Genomic DNA, 19975 nt, shown 5'->3' with positions numbered 1-19975 from the left:
CTGCTCCATGGTGACCATGCCGAGGATGTAGACCCTACACTGTTTTGGGAAACACGGAATACATGTTCTGTAAATCATAGTAATCTTCCTCAGTGTTAAAAAAAAAAAATAGCAAATTTCCAAGAACAGTGGTCTCTTCTTTATCATAGTGGTTTGATAGAACTAACAAATACTTGACTAGAAGATTATATTGTGCTGGGCTTTGACTCCATGGACTTATGTTTTTTTTGGTCATAATTTAACCCTCAATATCTCTGAATCTATGTAATAAAAAGGGTCCTCATGTAAAATTCTGGGTAAGTTACTATTCCGTAAAGAGAAATGCAACTCATTTTCAGGAGAAGAGCTGTAGGAAAACTGTCCTTGGGTTAAAGCATGAAGGTAAATACCAACATACAAAAAGCTACCTCAACTTCTCAGATCCCTGCAAAGACAAGACAAGACAGACAGACAGACAGACAGACACATACACACACACCCACACACACACACACACACACACAAACTTTAGTTAAGGAACTAAAACTTCACCAGAACAAATTACCCTCTCTTGGCCTTGACCCATTGCAAGGAATTTGAGGCGATTTCCTCCAAAGCCACATCTATCAGCTAATTTCATCAGATCACTGGCAGGGTCGGAGCCAGGACTCAGAATGAAAACAATAGGTGAATTTGGAGTGCTCTGTTCAAAAATGGCTTCAAAGCTGATCATTGGGGGTTGAACATACCTATGCAGGAGAAAGAGCCCAGATAAGGTTTTTCACTTGCCCACAGAATTATTCTCCTCTCTTTGAGGAGGAAATTTAATTAGCAGATGATTCTTGAAGTTGGAAACATGAATTCAGTGTCAATGGCTTTCTTGGTATTCATCAACTACAGCTGGGAAAGGAGGCTAGAGACCCCCAGATTCAAAGTTTAGTCATCACTGCTCATGATCTGTCAAGCTGACAGATTAAATAGGAAGGAAAATGTAAACCAGACAATCCAGTTCATTGGGAATTCGGTAACAAGTTTGGGGGTCCTTCATCACTTTGTAGGAGACATGCATAGACTGACATGTGCGTGGAAAGCCTTTAACAAACTTCTCCTCTGACGCCTATCATGGTGTGACATTGGAGCTCTGTATGAAGCCCCAGCGGGTGCCACCTAGCTGGAAAGGCTTTTTGTGTGCCCCACAAGAGACCAATAATGTCTCTGTAATCCAAGGCCCAACTGAACCAATAGGACAACTACCATGAAGTCATGCTCAATTGACTTCCTCTCTGACCTCTCACCTCTCCCCCTCCAGCCTGTCTTCCACAAAGCTTCCAGAGTCACATGGCTAAAGCACAAGAACATAGTGCTATCTTGCTCAAGAAGCTCCAGAGGCTCACTATTGCCTTTAGGATGAAATACAAACTCTTCTGTTTGGCATGTTAAGCACTTTGTAATCCGACTCCAGCCTTTTTATTTATGTCTTCCTCCATTTCACACCAGCCATTATTCCCATCAGTTTCCATGGATCTAATTAGGACTCGTGATGATTCTTAAATCTACCTTTCCTGCCCCAATCTCTCTGCTGACCTCCAATGTCACATCTTGAACTGGATGTCCAATAGACATTGTAAACTCAACAAACAGAGGTCATTATCTTTCTCCCTAAACCCTCCCCACACCTCCTACCTTCCCTATTAATATAGAGAGTACATCATCCTCCCAGGCCCATAGGCTTACAACCTAAGAGTCACCCCGGATTCTCCTCCATCTTTCACCTCCCTCCCCACCCAAATCCAAGCTATTACCAAGACCTGTTGATTTCACCTTTTCAACATCTCTCAAATATGCCCCTTTCTCTCTTCTGACACTGCCCCCACCCTGGTGCAGACCCTCATCATCTCATGCCTGGACAATTATAATAGCTGCTGGTAGATCTGCCTGCCTCAGTCTCTCCCTATTCCAATTCGCCCTCCATTCAGTCACTAAAGTGATTTACCTTGAGCACAAATTTGACCATGTCACCCCCTCTTCAGCACACTGCAGTAGCTCACCCTCACCTCCAGGATCAAATATAAAATGCTCTGTTTGCTGCCAGCCTTCTCACACCTCACTTCCTGACATGTGCTCTGTGGCCTCCTGGCTGTTCCACAAACAATCCAAGCATTTTCTCACAGTGTTCCCCAGATCTGCAGCACCCTCTCCCCTCAAATCTGCCAGTTGACCTTCTGGAGCGTCCTTTAAGTCCCAACTACAATCCCATTCTCTATGGGAAGCTTTACCTAATCTTTTTTAAGTCTAGCACCTTCTCTCTCTTCATTATTCCCTGTTTTACATCTTTAATTATTTATCCCGTACAGAGCCTGTTTGTATATACTTGTCTGCTTGTTGTCTCCCCATGAGACTGTAAAAGGGACTGCTTTTTGCTTCTTCTTATATCCCTAGTACTTAGTGCCCTCCCTCCCAACACTGCCTTGTATTCCTTTTGTGTACCTTATGTGCCTGTTGTTTTGCCCAACGGATTGTTACCTCCTGCAGGGTAGAGGTGGTCCCTTTTGTCTCTCTACCCCCAGTGCTCAGCACAGTGCCTAGCACACAGGTGATGCCTATTGAACACTTGTTGATGAATTGACTGATTGATTAAGTTAGAATGATCACTTCTGTAGATGTGTGGAGGATGGGTCAGGAAGCTGGAGAATGGAGGGAGACCAATGGGGAAATTACCGTCAGGCTTCCTGACACTTTCATCACATATTTATTGAGTGAACAGTGCATGTGATAGACGTATCTTCTTTACAGTGACTGAAGAGATCCCAAAGCTTTCTCCATCATTACAAAACTCTTCCTGCAAATCCCAGGGAAGATGACGTAGGCTATAGACAGGGTTAAGTAAAAACCTCTTACTTACTTCTCCCCCATGGTCACAGTCACATAGTCAGTAACTGCCCGATATACCCGGTCCACTCGGAAACATCGAAGAATAAGCAGCTTCTCGAAATCGGTCACACGGCTATCATAGCCCAAGGGGAATGGAAACTGTTCCAGTGAATCCAGGTCATACCACTGGGACAAAAGACAGAAGAGTTGATCAAATCAAAAAGGATGTGGACCCAGTTGTCATGGGACAGTCTCTGCTTTCCCTCTCATCTCCCAGCCAACTAGTTAAAAGTCTAACTCAAGGAGGACAATTTAATTTAGCAATGCTTGTGGATTTCCAGCTTATAAAGAGATATCAGTAGAGGAATGGGGATGAGATGCACAGATCAATCTGTTACCTAACAATCCAAAAAAGGATTCTAGTCTAGAAAGGCCTAAACCTTCCAAGTTTAGGTTCTTAACTTTTCTTGTGTCATGGGCCCCTTTGTCAGTCAATCTGGGGAAGCTTACAGACTTCTTCTCAGAATCATGTTTTCAAATGCATTAAATAAAACAGCTAGAATCAATCAGGAAACCAATGATACTGAAATTCAGTTAACAAAAAAAAGTATTTTTTAAATAAAGTTTGTAGACCCCAGGTTAGAAATCCCCAGCTTCAGCCAAAGCAGTAGTTTGGGAATTACAAGGCAATTAGGAGAAGATGCAAGCATGTGCAGACACAGTCACATAGCTCACCTCCTTCCAGATGTCATTCTGCTTCTCTAAGTCTTCAGGAAGCCTCTTAAAGGTGTCTGGAAATAGCTCTGATAAAAGCATAATGTCTTCCCATCCCTGATCAGCCAGCCAGGTGCAAGGTTTCTTTTGCTTGCTTTTCTCCAAGGAAATGTTTCCTGTTCACAACAAGGAAAGACAGGAAACCCTTGGGATCTGCCAGTGGACACCTAGATGACACACAATCCTAAGCACTTCCCTTTCTCTTGTATGTGGACAAGGGACACTGGAATTGAAAGAGAATGTTCATCATTTCTATCAAATGAGTCCAATCAGTCAAACTCATCACCCTGACGTGATGGCTCACTGTGAAATCATCTCAGCTACATTCTCATCAAAACTACAAAGTACAAAGCCATGTTATCAAGCATGTTGTCAAGCTAATCCAATTTGATTTAGGTTATCAGTATAGATTAGGAAAGCTGAGGGAGAAATGTGAAATTGTGCAGACTTGGTACCTTTCAAAAAGAAATCCAGCTCTTCCTGAGGGACCCGGCCATCCGCTTGCTCTATCTTGATGGTCATGTTAAAAGAAAAGAGCAGCTTGTGTCTCTCAAATAGCCCTGTAGAGAAATCACCAGGGAAGACTGAAGAAGTGTCCAATCCAATCCAATCCAGTCAGTTAAACAGGCCCTCCACCCCTCTGCTGTCTAGCTATCCTGGCCGGCTTCCCCTTCGAATAGGGCACGGCACATCTTCTGGCTCAGGCCTGGAAACTCTTTACTCCTCCCTCCTCCTCCTGGTTCCCCTGGCTTCCTTTAAAATTCAACTCTCATCCCCACCTTCTGCAAGAGGCCCTTTCTGGTCCCCCTGGCTGTTAGTGCCTTCCCCTTCAGGTCACCTTCCATTCATTCTCTAGGTAGCTGGCATGGTTATTTATATGACATCTCCCCATTAGGACGGGAGCTCCTTGAAGGTAAGAGAACATGGTTGTTTGTTCTTGTTCTTGGGGGTGGGGGGATTGCCTTTATTTGTGTTCCCAGTGCTTAGTGCAGTTACCTAGTTCTTTTAAACTGAATGGGGAATAGGGGAAGGAGGGGGAGAAAATAAGTGCTTGTTAATTGAAAAACAAAATTTTTTTTAAAGGAATAAAAGACAATTTCAGTTAAACACATCTTCCTTTTTGAACAGGTTTTTAGACTAGGGGAAAGAGGTAGAAATATCTCATGTTTGTTGATAAGACAAAGGGAGAGAGGGAGAGAAGGAAAGAAAGAGAGAGGACAGAGTTTGAAAAAAGAAAGAGAAAGAGGGAGGGAGGAAAGGAGAGAGAGAGAGATTTTTGTTTGAAATAAGAATCAGTTTTCTAACAATCAGAGCTTTATAAAACTACAATTTTCTGCTTCAGAAGGAAATAGGTTCCTCTGCCTGGAGACACTAATTGAATATGTAGTAGTGGATATTCTTATTCAGGTAAAGGATGACCTAGGTGGTCTCTGAGGTCCCTTCCAAATCTGAAATTCTGTAATTCTGCCATTTTAATGAACTCTTTCAAAATTCTTATAAAGTGAATTACCAATCACAATCTCTGTAAATACAAATTTTCATAGACAGGTTTCCCTAAAGTCAGGGATGTGACTACGTGTATTACACTTAGATTACCACAACTTATGTAACTGACATAACCCCCTTAAATTCCATGACTCTTACTGAGGACCTGCCATGCCCACAAAACTGAGGACATATATTCCTCTTACTGGAGAGTTATGCCAACCTGTGCAGCCATAGTTGTAGATGTTGAATGTTAGAGTGTCCATAATGTTTTTTAACCTCCTTGGTAGAAAAGAATCAGGCAAAGATTTCTTAAGTGATAAAATGAAGACATCTAAGAAGGCCGACAACGAATACTGATACATGGTGTTCACAAGTGCCATTTCTGATAAAACAAAGAACAAGATGGCGCCCCTCTTGGCAGCAGGCCGGTAGCCATCACGCAGTCGGTCAATGTCCACTGCTGTCTTTTCAGCCAATTTGAGTTTCTCTGACACCTAAAGGAAAGGTCTGCATGAGAACATGGGTTTTTTGTTTTTGTTTTTCACAGACAGGATGCCTGTAAAATCATGAAGGTGCAATTTTGTGATGGGCTGGAAAATTAGAGAGAAAAGAAAGTCAACATGTGAGAGTGATGCTTTCAAATAACTGAAAGAAATCTGCCAGGTAGATGGGATTCACAGGGTGACCCTGCCACAAGGGCCCCAGGACACAAGGGCATAACTCGTCTGTGGCTTTGGTCCCTGGCCACAGCTCTCACCCACTTTAGCTGCCTCCTTCCTGTCCCCCCAGGACTTCCGGACTCCACACCCATCATTCTGTCCCCTACATGTAATGGTGACCCCAGAGGAGCAACCTTGCGCCAGGCACAAGCACGTGCAGACACACCCACTCCACCAACAAGCGTGTGAGGAGCTCTCCCTACCTCCATGGCCTTTGTCTTGGTCTCCTCCAGCGTCTGCACCAAGTCCACGTTATCCAACATGTTGCCTGTGGACGTCGCCAATTCTCGGAGGAGAGAGTCTTCCAGGTCTTTGAGCAAGTTCTTGTTCTCACTTGTCTCCTGAATGAGATGCTCCCTTTGCTCCTCCAGTTCTCTCCTCTCGTAGGCCACAATGACGCTGAGCAGCTGGTCCTCTAGGCCTTTCAGAGTGACTGTGGACAGAGTGACATGGAGACTGGCCTTACTTTCAGGACTTTCCAAGTACACAGTGTCTCTGATTTCTTTTCTTCCTTGTGTCATCACATAGTATAAATCAGCCAGTGCCCCAAAGTGTGCCCCAGTCCCTGTGCTTCAGGAGCAACATGAAGATGCAAAAGTAAATGATAATCGCAAAGACCAGGGAGAACTTCCTCTACAAAGGAGAAGGCCCATGAACTTCAGTCCTGAAGAAAGAAAAGTTTCTAAGGCATAGTGGTGAGGAGGAAAAGTATTCCAGGCACAGGGGACAGTGTTGGCACCCCCCAAAAAAGAGAAGAAATGAGATCCTCAGTTCAGTGAGTTAGCAAAAGGTTACTTTGGCTGGAACGTGAATTGTGTGAAGGGTAACTATGAATATCTGGAAAGTAAAGAGGAGTAGTGAGAAATTACCTCATATTTATTTATCTATGCACATCATAGCCCCTAAGTAGAATGCAAACCCCTTCAGATAACGTTTTGCCTTTCCATCTTCAGTGCCTACCACAGTGCCTTTCACATGGCAGATGTATATTGGTGGTCATTGTCCCATCAGGGAGGTGATGTCATGACTTGCAAGTGAATTGGATTTAAGTGAGGGAGGGCTGTGCAAAGGTATCAGCCTCACTCGGAGCCATCTGGGTCCAGCAGCAAGATATAGATCAAGAGGACTCAAGATGGCTCCATACAGTGGGAGCCTTTGACCTTTTAAAGATAAGGTCTCAGTTTGACTGAGGCAATGTCCATTGATTAAGGCTAGGTAAGAAATGAGGCAAAGAATGGCCTCTTCTACCTAGTCAAAAAAAATCAGTCTGGGATGGGAAGACCCTCTGAGTTTCTGGCCAAAACAGAAACAATTGCCGTTTATGTTCACTCAGAGCCATCAGACCCTAAACATGCCTTGCATATGGTAGATGCTCATAAATGCTTATTGAATGGATGAATAAAAAGTAAGCTACAGTCAGATTGTGAAGACTTTAAGTGACAAAAGCTGTACTTCATCCTAGACTGGGGAGTCGTTGAATATTCTCAAACAAGGGAATGACATTGGTAGAATGATGCTACAGAAGTATTAGCTATTATTAGACTGGAATTCCATAACCATATTAGAGGAGTTAGCCTTGAATCTAAGGATACTCTGAGAAGACTCCATAACCATAGCTCCTTCAATAGAGCACCAGACTCGGAATAAGAAAGATCTAGGTTGAAATCCTGACTTGGCCACTAACTATGTGACTCCCAGAAAGTCAGTTCACCATTGTGGGCCTCAGTTTCATCAACTCTAAAATCAAGGATTGGGCTGGATGGCCTCTAAGGCCTCTTTACAGGACCAAGTCTATGACCCAATGATTCAAAACAAGGATTCTATCCATCCTCACCAGTGTAGTTGATCACCATGGCTTTTCCAAACACAGAAGGAGAATATTTGGGATTGGCCAGTTTGGTGTTTAGGTAGAGTTTGAAATTCACATCGTAATCAACTTCTTTGTCTCCCAATATGATAAACTGTCGTCCTTGAACGTTTTTGATATTTTTTTCCAATACATTATCAATCACTGGGTCAATATATTCATCCACATCTTGGAACAAGAAAGGGGTGCCATACTTTATGGACATTTCCAGCTGTTTGAGGAAATCAGGGTCATTAAAAGAAGCAACCTGAAAAAAGATCAGAACAAATTAAAAGTGAATACGCCATCACCAAAGGAGAGGGAGTTAAGGCTCTTAGCCTTTTTTGTGTCTGGCACTTCCTGGGCAGTTAATCTGGGAAGGCCTTTCTCAGGATAATGTTCCCCAATGAATATAATAAAATACGTTGGATTGCAAAGGAAAAATGATAGTGAAATACAGTTATCAAAAGATTTTTAATAGCCAAGTTCTTAGACCCCAGATTAAGAATCACTGAGTTGAAGAACAGAGCACCAGTCAAGGCTACCTTTGAAATGAAGAGGTGCTAGAAGACAAAGGGCAGAGATTGGAACATGGAAGCATATAAGAGAGAAGAATGTGTGTGTGTATGTCTCTGTATGTGCCTACGTGTCTCTGTGTACATCTGTATGTATGTGTGTCTGTGTGTCGATGTATCTGTGTGACTGTATCTGTGTGTGTCTGTGTGACTGTATCTGTGTGTGTCTGTGTGTCGATGTATCTGTGTGACTGTATCTGTGTGTGTCTGTGTGTCGATGTATCTGTGTGACTGTATCTGTATGTGTCTGTGTGTAGATGTATCTATGTGAGTCCATATGTGTCCATGTGTCTACGTGTGCCCATATGTGTCTGTGTGTACTCTTGCATGTCTATGTGTATATGTCTGGATGGCCACATGTATTTTCATGTGTATCTCTGTGTGTTCATTTAACTGTGTTTATCTGTGCATGTGTCTATGTCTGTGTGCCTGTGTGTGTCCATGAGTGTGTGTGTGTCTATGTGTATGTCTTCATATCCACATGTGTGTCCATGAGTGTCTGTGTGTGTCTGTGTGTGGATGTCCACATGAGTGTGAAACTGAAGCAGGGGGCGGGGGGGTGGGAAGGGGAGAGTGCTAGCTAGAAAGGAAGAAGCTGTGCCCACTCCACATTTGTTCTTGGGGTGGTGAGCTGGCAGTGTCACAGTACCAGGACTGGAAGGGCCTTCAGACGCCCTCTCATCCACCAAGTGCCTGCCAGAGAATCCTCCCAACTCCAGCCCCAACAAAGGGTCAAGCACCCTTCCTCTGAGGACCCCGACTGAGAGGGAGCCCTCTGCCTCCCAGAGAAGCCCCCTCCACTTCTGTATAGCCCTCATGATCAGACATTATTGTTTCTCTATATCAAGCCCAAAGATGCCTCTACAGCTTCCACTCATTGGCCCACACTTTGCTCTTGAAGCCAAGAGGATTGAGTTTAATCACTCTTCCATACTGGAAGATAGCTCTAAAATCTCCCCATAAGGGGGCGGAGCCAAGATGGCGGAGTAGAAAGACACACATACGCTAGCTCCAAACCCACAGCCCAAAAAATATCTGTAAAAAAGAACTCCCAACAAATTCTGGAGCAGCAGAAGCCACAGAACAACGGAGCGGAGGAGATTTCTGTTCCAGAGAGACCTGAAAACCTCTCACAAAAGGTCCATCGTGCCCCGGACCTGGAGCCCAGCCCAGCCCTGCCTTGGCTGCACAGCACCAAGAGGAGCAGATCCGAGCAGGCTTCAGGGACGGAATCTCCAGCACGCTGCGCAGGTCCCTCCACCCACGGGCCCCAAAGGTTGGTGAGAGGGTCTTCTCGGCTTGCCGAGAGGGGAGTGGGGTGCCCCCATAACTCAGGCCCCCTCAGGAGGCAGCAGCAGAGGCGGGAGCAGACAGGGGCTCCCCAAGCAGGCAGGAGCCTAGATCCATTGTTGAAGGTCTCTGCATAAACTCCCTGAGGGAACTGAGCCTGTGAGGAGGCCCTGCCCCAACCTGAGCACCTGAACTTAATCTCACAATGAATAGCAGCCCCGCCCCTGCCAAAAGCCCTGAGGCTGGGGCTGGGAAGCAGCATTTGAATCTCAGACCCCAAGTGCTGGCTGGGAGGATCTGGAGGCAAAGTGGGTGTGAAAAGAATACTCAGAAGTCAAGTCACTGGCTGGGAAAATGCCCAGAAGAGGGAAAAAAAATAAAACTATAGAAGGTTACTTTCTTGGGGAACAGGTATTTCCCCCCTTCCTTTCTGATGAGGAAGAACAATGCTTACCATCAGGGAAAGACACAGAAGTCAAGGCTTCTGTATCCCAGCCCACCCAATGGGCTCAGGCCATGGAAGAGCTCAAAAAGGATTTTGAAAATCAAGTTAGAGAGGTGGAGGAAAAACTGGGAAGAGAAATGACAGACATGCAAGCAAAGCATGAAAGACAAGTAAACACCCTGCTAAAGGAGACCCAAAAAAATGCTGAAGAAAATAACAGCTTGAAAAATGGGCTAACTCAACTGGCAAAAGAGGTTCAAAAAGCCAATGAGGAGAAGAATGCTTTCAAAAGCAGAATTAGCCAAATGGAAAAGAAGGTTCAAAAGCTCACTGAAGAAAATAGTTCTTTCAAAATTAGAATGGAAGAGATGGAAGCTAATGACTTTATGAGAAACCAAGAAATCATAAAATAAAACCAAAAGAATGAAAAAATGGAAGATAATGTGAAATATCTCATTGGAAAAACAACTGACCTGGAAAATAGATCCAGGAGAGATAATTTAAAAATTATGGGCCTACCTGAAAGCCATGATCAAAAAAAGAGCCTAGACATCATCTTTCATGAAATTATCAAGGAAAACTGCCTTGAGATTTTAGAACCAGAGGGCAAAATAAGTATTCAAGGAATCCACAGATCACCGCCTGAAAGAGATCCAAAAAGAGAAACTCCTAGGAACATTGTGGCCAAATTCCAGAGTTCCTAGGTCAAGGAGAAAATATTGCAAGCAGCTAGAAAGAAATAATTCAATTATTGTGGAAATACAATCAGGATAACACAAGATCTAGCAGCTTCTACATTAAGGGATCGAAGGGTGTGGAATAGGATATTCCAGAAGTCAAAGGAACTAGGACTAAAACCAAGAATCACCTACCCAGCAAAACTGAGTATAATACTTCAGGGGAAAAATTGGTCTTTCAATGAAATAGAGGACTTTCAAGCATTCTTGATGAAAAGACCAGAGCTGAAAAGAAAATTTGACTTTCAAACACAAGAATGAAGAGAAGCATGAAAAGGTGAACAGCAAAGAGAAGTCATAAGGGACTTACTAAAGTTGAATTGTTTACATTCCTATGTGGAAAGACAATATTTGTAACTCTTGAAACTTTTCAGTATCTGGGTACTGGGTGGGATTACACACACATACATGCACACACACACGCACACACAGAGACAGAGTGCACAGAGTGAATTGAAGAGGATGGGATCATATCTTAAAAAAATGAAATCAAGCAGTGAGAGAGAAATATATTGGGAGGAGAAAGCGAGAAATAGAATGGGGCAAATTATCTCTCATAAAAGAGGCAAGCAAAAGACTTTTTAGTGGAGGGAAAAAGAGGGGAGGTGAGAGAAAAACATGAAGTTTACTCTCATCACATTCCACTAAAGGAAGGAATGAAATGCACACTCATTTTGGTATGAAAACCTATCTTACAATACAGGAAAGTGGGGGAGAAGGGGATAAGCAGGGGGGGGGATGATGGAAGGGAGGGCATGGGGAGGAGGAAGCAATTTGAGGTCAACACTCATGGGGAGGGACAGGATCAAAAGAGAGAATAGAAGTAATGGGGGACAGGATAGGATGGAGAGAAATATAGTTAGTCTTATACAACACGACTATTATGGAAGTCACTTGCAAAACTACACAGATATGGCCTATATTGAATTGCTTGCCTTCCATAGGGAAGGGGTGGGGAGGGAGGGAGAAAGAGAAGTTGGAATTCAAAGTTTTAGGAACAACTGTCAAGTACTGTTCTTGCCACTAGGAAACAAGAAATACAGGTAAAGGGGTATAGAAAGTTATTTGGCCCTACAGGACAAAAGAGAAGATGGAGACAAGGGCAGAGAGGGATGATAGAAGAGAGGGCAGATTGGTGATAGGGGCAATTAGAATGCTCGGTGTTTTGGGGTGGGGGGAGGGGACAAAAGGGGAGAAAATTTAGAACCTAAAATTTTGTGAAAATGAATGTTAAAAGTGAAATAAAAAATAAATAAAAATAAAAAAATAAAATAAAATAAAATCTCCCCATAAATCTTTTATCCTCCAAGCAAAACATCGCCGTCTCATCCCACTCAGCCTCATGTCACATGAGCCCAAGGCCCAAAATCACATGGCATCCATGATTGAGCATGATCCCCCATACACAACCTGACCAGAGCAGAATACAATGGAACCGTTACTTCTTCCATTGGATTTTTGGCTATAATGTCACACTGTTCCATCCTGTTGAGCTGGGAGGAGGAGAGGAAAGCAATCTGTATTTCCTTATTTTGGGGGACCTCTTGATGTGAAAATCCCTCCACCAATATAGACTGGCAACTGTTCTGCAATTTATAGTCTTTGAGAGTTATCTAGGCTCTGAGAGGTTAACTTACTTGCCCAGGATCACACAGTCAGGATATATCCACAGTGCAGAAAGTCCACTAAGATCTCCACATTGTTCACAAAAACTGAGCCTTCTAAGAGGCTCACCTCCTTCATCTTGCTCTCATGGAATTCATTTTTTGAACCAAAGTGTAAAACTTTATATTTATTCTCATTCAAATTCAACCTTAGATACTTATAAGCTGTGTGACCCTGGCCAAGTCACTTGATCTCTGTTTGCCTCAGTTTCCTCATCTACAAAACAGGGGTAATAATAGTACCTACCTTCCAGGGCTGCATCCTTCCATTTGAGGATCAGATAGTTGTAAAGTGCTTTGCAAACTTTAAAGAGCTGTATAAATGTTAGCTGTTAATATGACTATTATTATTAGTTTTGGCCCAACACTCTAGCCTCTTGACATCTGATTGTCATCTAACTCTTGTATCATCTCTGTATCATCCACAGATTTGAAGTGTGCTACTTATCCAAGCCTCTGATTGTTTAAAATGTTAACCATAAAACTCCAACTTCCCCTCCTTGGGTCTTTTCTATCAGTCCTTGAGTAAGAAACTTTATGATTTCAAATTTAAAATCATTACAGTGTGTAGGGTCAGAAGAATTGCTGATCATGTCAGCCCTACCCGTAGGTTATTCTTTTCTTCTTTTCTCTTTATCCAGTTTAGGGCTTGCTGCTGGGGATCAATACACAACGGGAAGCGACTAGCTCGTGTGGTGAGAATGCCATTCTGAACTGAGAGCTCATCTGGAGGCAGGCCCTGGGAGCCCCACCTGGGAATCAGAACATCAGAAAATCAGTGTTGTATTTAAGGCTTCCTGGATTGTTTTTATTGTATTGTTCCGAATCTAAATACCAAAGGTTGAGCAGAAAGATGGTCTGGCTCTAGTAGAAGGGAACAGACCAATGACCCAGTGTCCAATATCAGGAGGAAATATCCCTGCTCTTGGGATGAAGTGGAGGCATGCCTCTATTTCCATACCCAAGCCTGGCTTCCTCCAGCACCATCACAGCAGAGGATGACCCACCACCCTGCTGTCCCCTCTCAAGCCTTGTACCATGAAGTCATAGCACCAGTCTCTTGGCTGAAGAGTATCACCTACCTACTAATCTCTACGTCATCAGTGAGCAGGTTTTCTAGTCGAAAAGGCTGGCTCAAGGGGATTTCCCTTTCCAGTAAATCTCCTTGCCACACCACATTGACCATCTCATTTCGAAACTCCCAGTTGAAGGCCCCTTCATAGCTCAGGAAGGCTGAGCAGAGCAGACAGTCACCCAGCAACTTGAATCTCCGGTGCATCAGCTCATCCAAGTCAGCCAACCATCTGATGGGGAAGAGACTCCAGGTCAGTTGTTAGGTTTACACCCAAATGGGTGGGAACCTTAGAAGACTTACAACTTTCTCCCAGCAGCAGTAGAAATCTATCTGCCAAATTCTGCTGAGGCAACTATTACTTCAGGTTGGCAGAGACATACCATCAGATGAGTAATTGGCAATATTAGCAAAGTGGATGTGTCCAAAAATACTGGCATGGGACAATATTACCCACTATATTTAAGAATTTACAGATTATAGCTTTACTCACTGACTTCTCAAGCTACAAAGAACCTCACAGGTCACTTTATCACTCTGCCAGTCATGGTGCTGACTCCCACAACCCACTGGCATCAGACATCAAGCCAGAAGCCACCAAATCCCCAAAGTTCTAGGTGCCTCATGGATCTGTCATACACTTCATATTATATGTCCTTCCCTAGTCCCACAGATGCACTGAGTCCTTTGTACTTAACAGGATATAAAGGCTGTTTACAAATGGACTTAGATGTGCAGAAAAACAAGCCTCTTGCTGAGTAAGTCTAGCCACGGGAACCGTTTTACAATGGTGAACCTCCCAATTCATACTACTCACCTTCTGGATCCAACATAAGAAACTTCTAATTTCCTTTCATGAAACTAAGCTAACCTCACGTTTTCTGAGCCCAAGCCAGAAATCAGCTTGTCAGCAGCAATCAGTCGTCTCTCCATGATCTCAGCTTCTTCCTGGAGCTGTTGCTTTTCCAGTATGGCTGCCTCATATTTGGCTCCCAAAGCTTCTAGTTCAGCTTGGAGTGTGGCCAGCTCATTCTGAATTCTTTCCAGTTCTCTTTTACTGAGGAAATAGTTCCTCTCCAGCCTTGCCACCTGTTATTTTAAAGAATAGATACAATGCCTGAGAATTAGGGAAGGGAGAGGAGCTACAAGGATACAGGCCCTGTTCTAAGACCTGGACCACACCTTTGTGATCCATTGAAGGATTCAGTGATTTAGTGCCACAGGCTACCACAACCTGGATTTCTTTCTTCAGCTACTTTTTTAGTTCCTTGCTTGCAAGATTCAATCCTTCAACCTAATTAGACCAATGCAATTTGCATTTAAGTGAACATGACGTTACATTTCTCTGTGTATGTGTGTGTGTATAGATATATGTGTGTTGGTATAGAGATGTGTGTGGATATGTTACATATATGTATGTATGTATGTATCTGTGCATATATATGTATGTCACCCCATCTCAAAGCCCACTAGTATGGGACTGTCTCCTTATTGGTGGAGATAAAGACCCTGCCCTGGGTGAGGGGTGGGAGCAGTTGATGAGAGGCAAGAGCGTTCTTCAGGGTAAATCCCCTTTGGGCGGTCCTCAAGCTTCAAGTCTTCAAGTGTTACATGTTTGAGAAGGAAGATAGAAGAGAACCCACTTCCGACTGCTAAAGGAAAAGATTCCCGGGGGAGCCAGCAGGCTCCAGCATGTCCCTGTCCCCCAGACTGCTCTGGAGACTTCAGGGGGTTTTCCACTTGGGTGAGACCTAGGACATTCTCTTGGTTGAGCTCAAGGACCTCACTACCAATGGGAAAACTCCTTCATTCTGTATTGCCAGATATATCTCCTACATAAACTTTCTCTGATTTCTGTTATGATTTGGATAAATGGATTTCTTTGCTATTCTCTATGTGTGTTCATCATGGACTTGGTATTAGGTGGAGAAGGGGTCAAGACTTGGATATAGAGCTTGGGATCTTCCCTCCCCACCAAAATGACAAAGTGATCCAGCTAGATGGAACCTGATCATATCCCCTAAATGAACATTTAAGAGAGAAAATAAACTTCTAACCCAGTACCCTCTTATCTGAAGAGAACAGAATAACCTTCCACCCCAACTTCCCACTTCCCCCTCTTGGCAGGAATTTAAAGAATCCCTTGGAGAAAGATGGAGAGAGAAGAGGCTAGAGATGTTTATTCTCCCTCCCCTTGAGCCATAAGACAGCTCTCTCCTTCCACACAGGCCTTCCTGCATATGTGGGTCCCTCACTATACATGGGGTTCACCCTTTCATTCTCCATATATATGTGTGTGTGTGTATAAACACATATAGATGTGTACGTGTATACATCATTTCCATGTGTACACTGGTGACTTCTAGCATTAAGATATGACTCCAGGTTAAAAGTGCAGAAGAGGGCACTTAAAAGCAAGGGTGGCACCAATGAGTTGTTTCTCTGCTTTCTGACCAGTGGGAACAATGAGCAGGCATACAAATGCTTCATTCTTGGTTTTCCAAATTATATCTTAAGTTGCCTTAATGAAACATATCTCAAAAACTTTTTTTTCATTCTCTTCATATACAGAATTTAACAAAACCTTTGGGAACTTGGTTCTTCCCGTTCCCTAATTCATCTAAAAGGGGGTGTATTTTAGGGTTGGAATCTACAGGGAGGGGTTTCTAATGCAGACCAGCATGGAAGGACTGTGAGCATATGAGATGCCAGTTAGATCCAGACTGGATTCAGCCTAGTTATTTTCTAGGGTTCACAAATGAGCAGTACCTTGTCTCTTTTGGGCTTGATTTCTTTAAAAACATCACAGTAACCCATCACAGCTTCAACAAACTTCAGCATGCCCAACCCTGCTTTGCTTACAGCCTCCATTTCTTCAAAGGTTGTATTGAGATTCTTTAAGAGTGCTTTAAGATAAGATATTGAAATTTTTCAGTTAGCAGGTCAGTCAACAAGCATTAAGTAACTACTTTGTGTCAGACACTGTGCTAAGTTCTGGGGTTACTAAAAGGGGGGCAAAAAACAGTCTTGCTCTCAAGCAGTTCACAATCTTAAGGGGGTCTGGGGGAGAGAACAGGCAAATAAGTATGTGCAAATGTAATACATAGAGGATAAGCAGGAGATGATGTCAGGAAGAAAGAACAAAGATTAAGAACACTGGGAAAGGCTTCTGGCAGAAGGTGAGACTTTAGCTGGGGCTCTAAGGAAGTCAGTGAAGTGAGGGGGACAAGAAAAAGAGGAGTTCCAGATGTGAGTCACGACCAGTGAAAATGCCTAGAGCTTATGTGAGGAACAGCAAGGGTGCGGAGTATATGGGGATGGGAGAGGTAAGACTGGAAAGGTAGGAGGAAGCCAGATGATAAAGAGCTTTTAAGGCTGAATGGAGCATTTTGTATTTAATCCTGGAAGTAATAAGGAACTACTGCAGTTTGTTGAGTGGGAGAGAGTGTGGAGGGGTTGACGTGGTCAGATTTGTACTTTAGGAAGGACAATTTGACAGCTGAGTGACAGATAGACTGGACTGGACAGAGACTGAAGGCAGGTTAACCCACTAGGCACTATTCAAATAGTGCAGGTATGAAGGGATGTGGGGGCCTTTATCAGGATGGAGACAGTGTCAGAGGAGACAAGGGGGAATATTCAAGAGATGTTTTAGAAGTGAAATGGACAAGAGATGGGGGGGAGGCGGTGAAATGGACAAGAAATGCAGGGATGAAATGGATAAGAGAGGCAGGGGTGAAATGGACAAGAGAGGCAGCAAGAGTGAAATGGACAAGAGATACAGGGATGAAATGGACAAGAGAGGCAGAGGTGAAATGGACAAGAGGCAGGGGTGAAATGGACAAGAGATACAGGGATGAAATGGACAAGAGAGGCAGAGGTGAAATGGACAAGAGATACAGGGATGAAATGGACAAGAGAGGCAGGGGTGAAATGGACAAGAGGCAGGGGTGAAATGGACAAGAGAGGCAGCAGAAGTGAGATGGACAAGAGATACAGGGATGAAATGGACAAGAGAGGCAGCAGACATGGAACCAACAGGCCTTGGTCACAGCCTACATATGGCAGGGTGAGAGTGAGGAGTCAGGATGACTCCTAGGTTGTGAGCTTGAGGGACTGGGAAGAAGGTGATGCCTTTGGCAGTAATAGGGAAATTCAGAAGAGGGGAGGGTTTGGGATGAGAGGGAATATAATGAGTTCCATTTTGGATGTGTTTTGGTATCTGTGGGATGTACAGTTCAAGAAAATGAGACATAGCTGCCATTTTGAAAAAGAGAGAAATGACATGCTTTGGGGCTAATTAAATACTCCTGATTCATTATTTATTAATAAATATGTCCATAAAATATAGATCCAAATGTCGGAGATCTCAGAGCCCCAAACATCTGTGTCTCATAATTGATCATTGGATATGAGGGAAGCCTCTAAGGCAAACTGACATGAGCTGCATTGAAGCCTCCCCCCAAAGTCCCTTCTTCCTACTAGACTTTCAAGGTCTCTGCTGAGAGGCTCTGTGTGCCTATGCAGCTGAATCTCTGCCAAGCTGTGCTTGCATTACATCTGCCAATGCTGGCAGGCCTGAGACCTAGGGCCCCAGTTTGCAATGGGGTCACTAAAGTTCCAGGGAGAGGACCCTCGCTCACCACAGCTGTCATCTGAGCTGGGAGAGTGTCCTCAGATAAAACCATCACAAAGCTACATTTTAGAGCTCCCCTACAGTGGTCCTTCCATCAAACTGGAAACAGATAATGTGAAGGGAGAATTTGTTGTGGAGGGGACAAAACTAACAACAAAATGACACAGAAGACAGCATCCTGGTCATGGGGCAAGTGTCCTGGAACAGGAGGCCTAGGACTGAGGCGCAGATCTTGGTTCTGTAGCCTCTACCCAGGTGAGCCACCTGGAGCAAGCCTCTGAACCCTGTCTGGGTTTCACTGTCCCCCTTGGGGAAATGGAGGGGCCAGATTAGCTGTTCCCTTCCAGTCTAAACCTATGGTGGAGGCGTCTACGAACTTAGAACAAAAACATCTAAATAAACAGTTATAGTTACACAATTATAATTGCTTTACTTATTGATATCAAGTATGATATTGACGACACAAATAGATACACAGATATAGGAATAGATATAGATATAAGCATAAGTACAGGTATAGATATATAGATACAGGCATAGATATAGGAATAGATGATATAAATATAGATGACAAATATAGATAGCCATAGATGTGAGAAAACTGGTCTTTAAGAAGAATCGTACCTTTTCCTTCAGAATTCAGGCCTGAAGGATGTTTGGGTCCTCAGGAAACAAAGCACCAAAGGGGTGATTGTTAATTGGTAACTTGGGACCCATAATCACTATTCACTTTTTAATATGTCAACATTAGCTCCATAAAGGAGGAAGTCTACTGGGAAAAGGTCAAGGTCATGTCAAAGATTTATCCTATCCTTCTTCGGGAAGGGCAAGCATAGGAGAAAAATCATATGGGAAGCACCAAGTGAAAAGGCTGTGTCCTGCCAGAAGAAACTTGGGGCTACCTGTACATTTTGTAGATGTCATTGAGAATAGGAAAAAGAATTTTGGTTTTTATAAGAAGTCCCAAGTCCCCTTGCTGAAGTCAAAGCCGTGAGCCCTGTAAATGTAAAATCACTTGCTCCTTCCTAGTCTTGGGTTATGTATTTCTCTGTGGGGTCCCAGCTGTACCTCTCTCCCAAGAGATCAAACAAACCCAAAACTCCAGGGTTTTATCTAGGTTGAAATGAATCAACTAAAGTACAGGAAGCTCTAAGAAAAGCTGGGACAGTGTGTCTGCCTCCAGTCATCTCCACACTTGCCTCGTATGTTTTTGACTTGGCCCTGGGTAACTGAATCAAAGTCCATCTCCATAAGAGACCTCAGGAAGTTTGGGTCCGACATCATGCCTTTGGCTGTCTTCCAGTTGAGCTCCTTGTACCCCTTCATAATCAGAATACATTCACAAACAGTTTGCACCTGTTTAGGAGGCTTAGCAAAAGACCTAGGGGGGAAAAGATCAAAGAAATCAATCAAACACAGAATCACAAAACATAGATTAAGATGGGCTCCAGGTAGGCATTTAAAGATATTGAGGGTAGTGGGATAGTGGTGGGAAGAAGTATGCTGAGTTCAGTCATAGCAGAGCTTTGAACTTTGCGGAGAGGGGCAGTCAAAAGACCTATAGGTTTGAATTACAGCTTTGATGCTTTCCAGATGTGTGGCCATGGCCACTGAAAATGGGGCTAATGATGCCTGAGAGAACTCTTCGTATAGAGTTCAACCCCATCATTTGGCAGATGAGAAGAGTGAGGCCCAAGGCACTTAACTAAGAGTAAGTGACTTGACCAAGGTCACCATTGGTTGTAAAGTATCAGAGGCAAGATTTGAACTTGGGCCCCCTGATTCAGGAATCATTGCTTTTTCTACTTTTCCACAGACATCTAGAAGGTCATGTAAGGAGGCTCCTTTCCATGTGCATTGTCTATGAGAATATGTTTGC

General features: G+C 43.6%; 1 protein-coding gene across 1 annotated transcript in view; it reads right to left on the bottom strand.

Annotated features, from left to right (window-relative positions):
- Positions 1 to 19975, bottom strand: part of DNAH10 (dynein axonemal heavy chain 10) — a 152837-nt gene that overhangs the window by 7376 nt on the left and 125486 nt on the right. Inside the window, exons 58-69 of the mRNA XM_072600672.1 lie at positions 19296 to 19477; positions 16230 to 16366; positions 14332 to 14549; positions 13471 to 13692; positions 12993 to 13140; positions 7666 to 7945; positions 6035 to 6264; positions 5333 to 5606; positions 4080 to 4184; positions 3586 to 3740; positions 2882 to 3036; positions 545 to 728 (exon numbers count right to left, since the gene is read on the bottom strand). Coding sequence (XP_072456773.1) covers positions 545 to 728; positions 2882 to 3036; positions 3586 to 3740; positions 4080 to 4184; positions 5333 to 5606; positions 6035 to 6264; positions 7666 to 7945; positions 12993 to 13140; positions 13471 to 13692; positions 14332 to 14549; positions 16230 to 16366; positions 19296 to 19477 — 2290 coding nt within the window. The remainder of the gene's footprint in view (positions 1 to 544; positions 729 to 2881; positions 3037 to 3585; positions 3741 to 4079; positions 4185 to 5332; positions 5607 to 6034; positions 6265 to 7665; positions 7946 to 12992; positions 13141 to 13470; positions 13693 to 14331; positions 14550 to 16229; positions 16367 to 19295; positions 19478 to 19975) is intronic.

This window comes from Notamacropus eugenii, chromosome 4 (genome assembly GCF_028372415.1).
Source record: "Notamacropus eugenii isolate mMacEug1 chromosome 4, mMacEug1.pri_v2, whole genome shotgun sequence".
Taxonomy (NCBI): domain Eukaryota; kingdom Metazoa; phylum Chordata; class Mammalia; order Diprotodontia; family Macropodidae; genus Notamacropus; species Notamacropus eugenii.
This window is presented reverse-complemented; position numbering and strand designations above follow the sequence as displayed.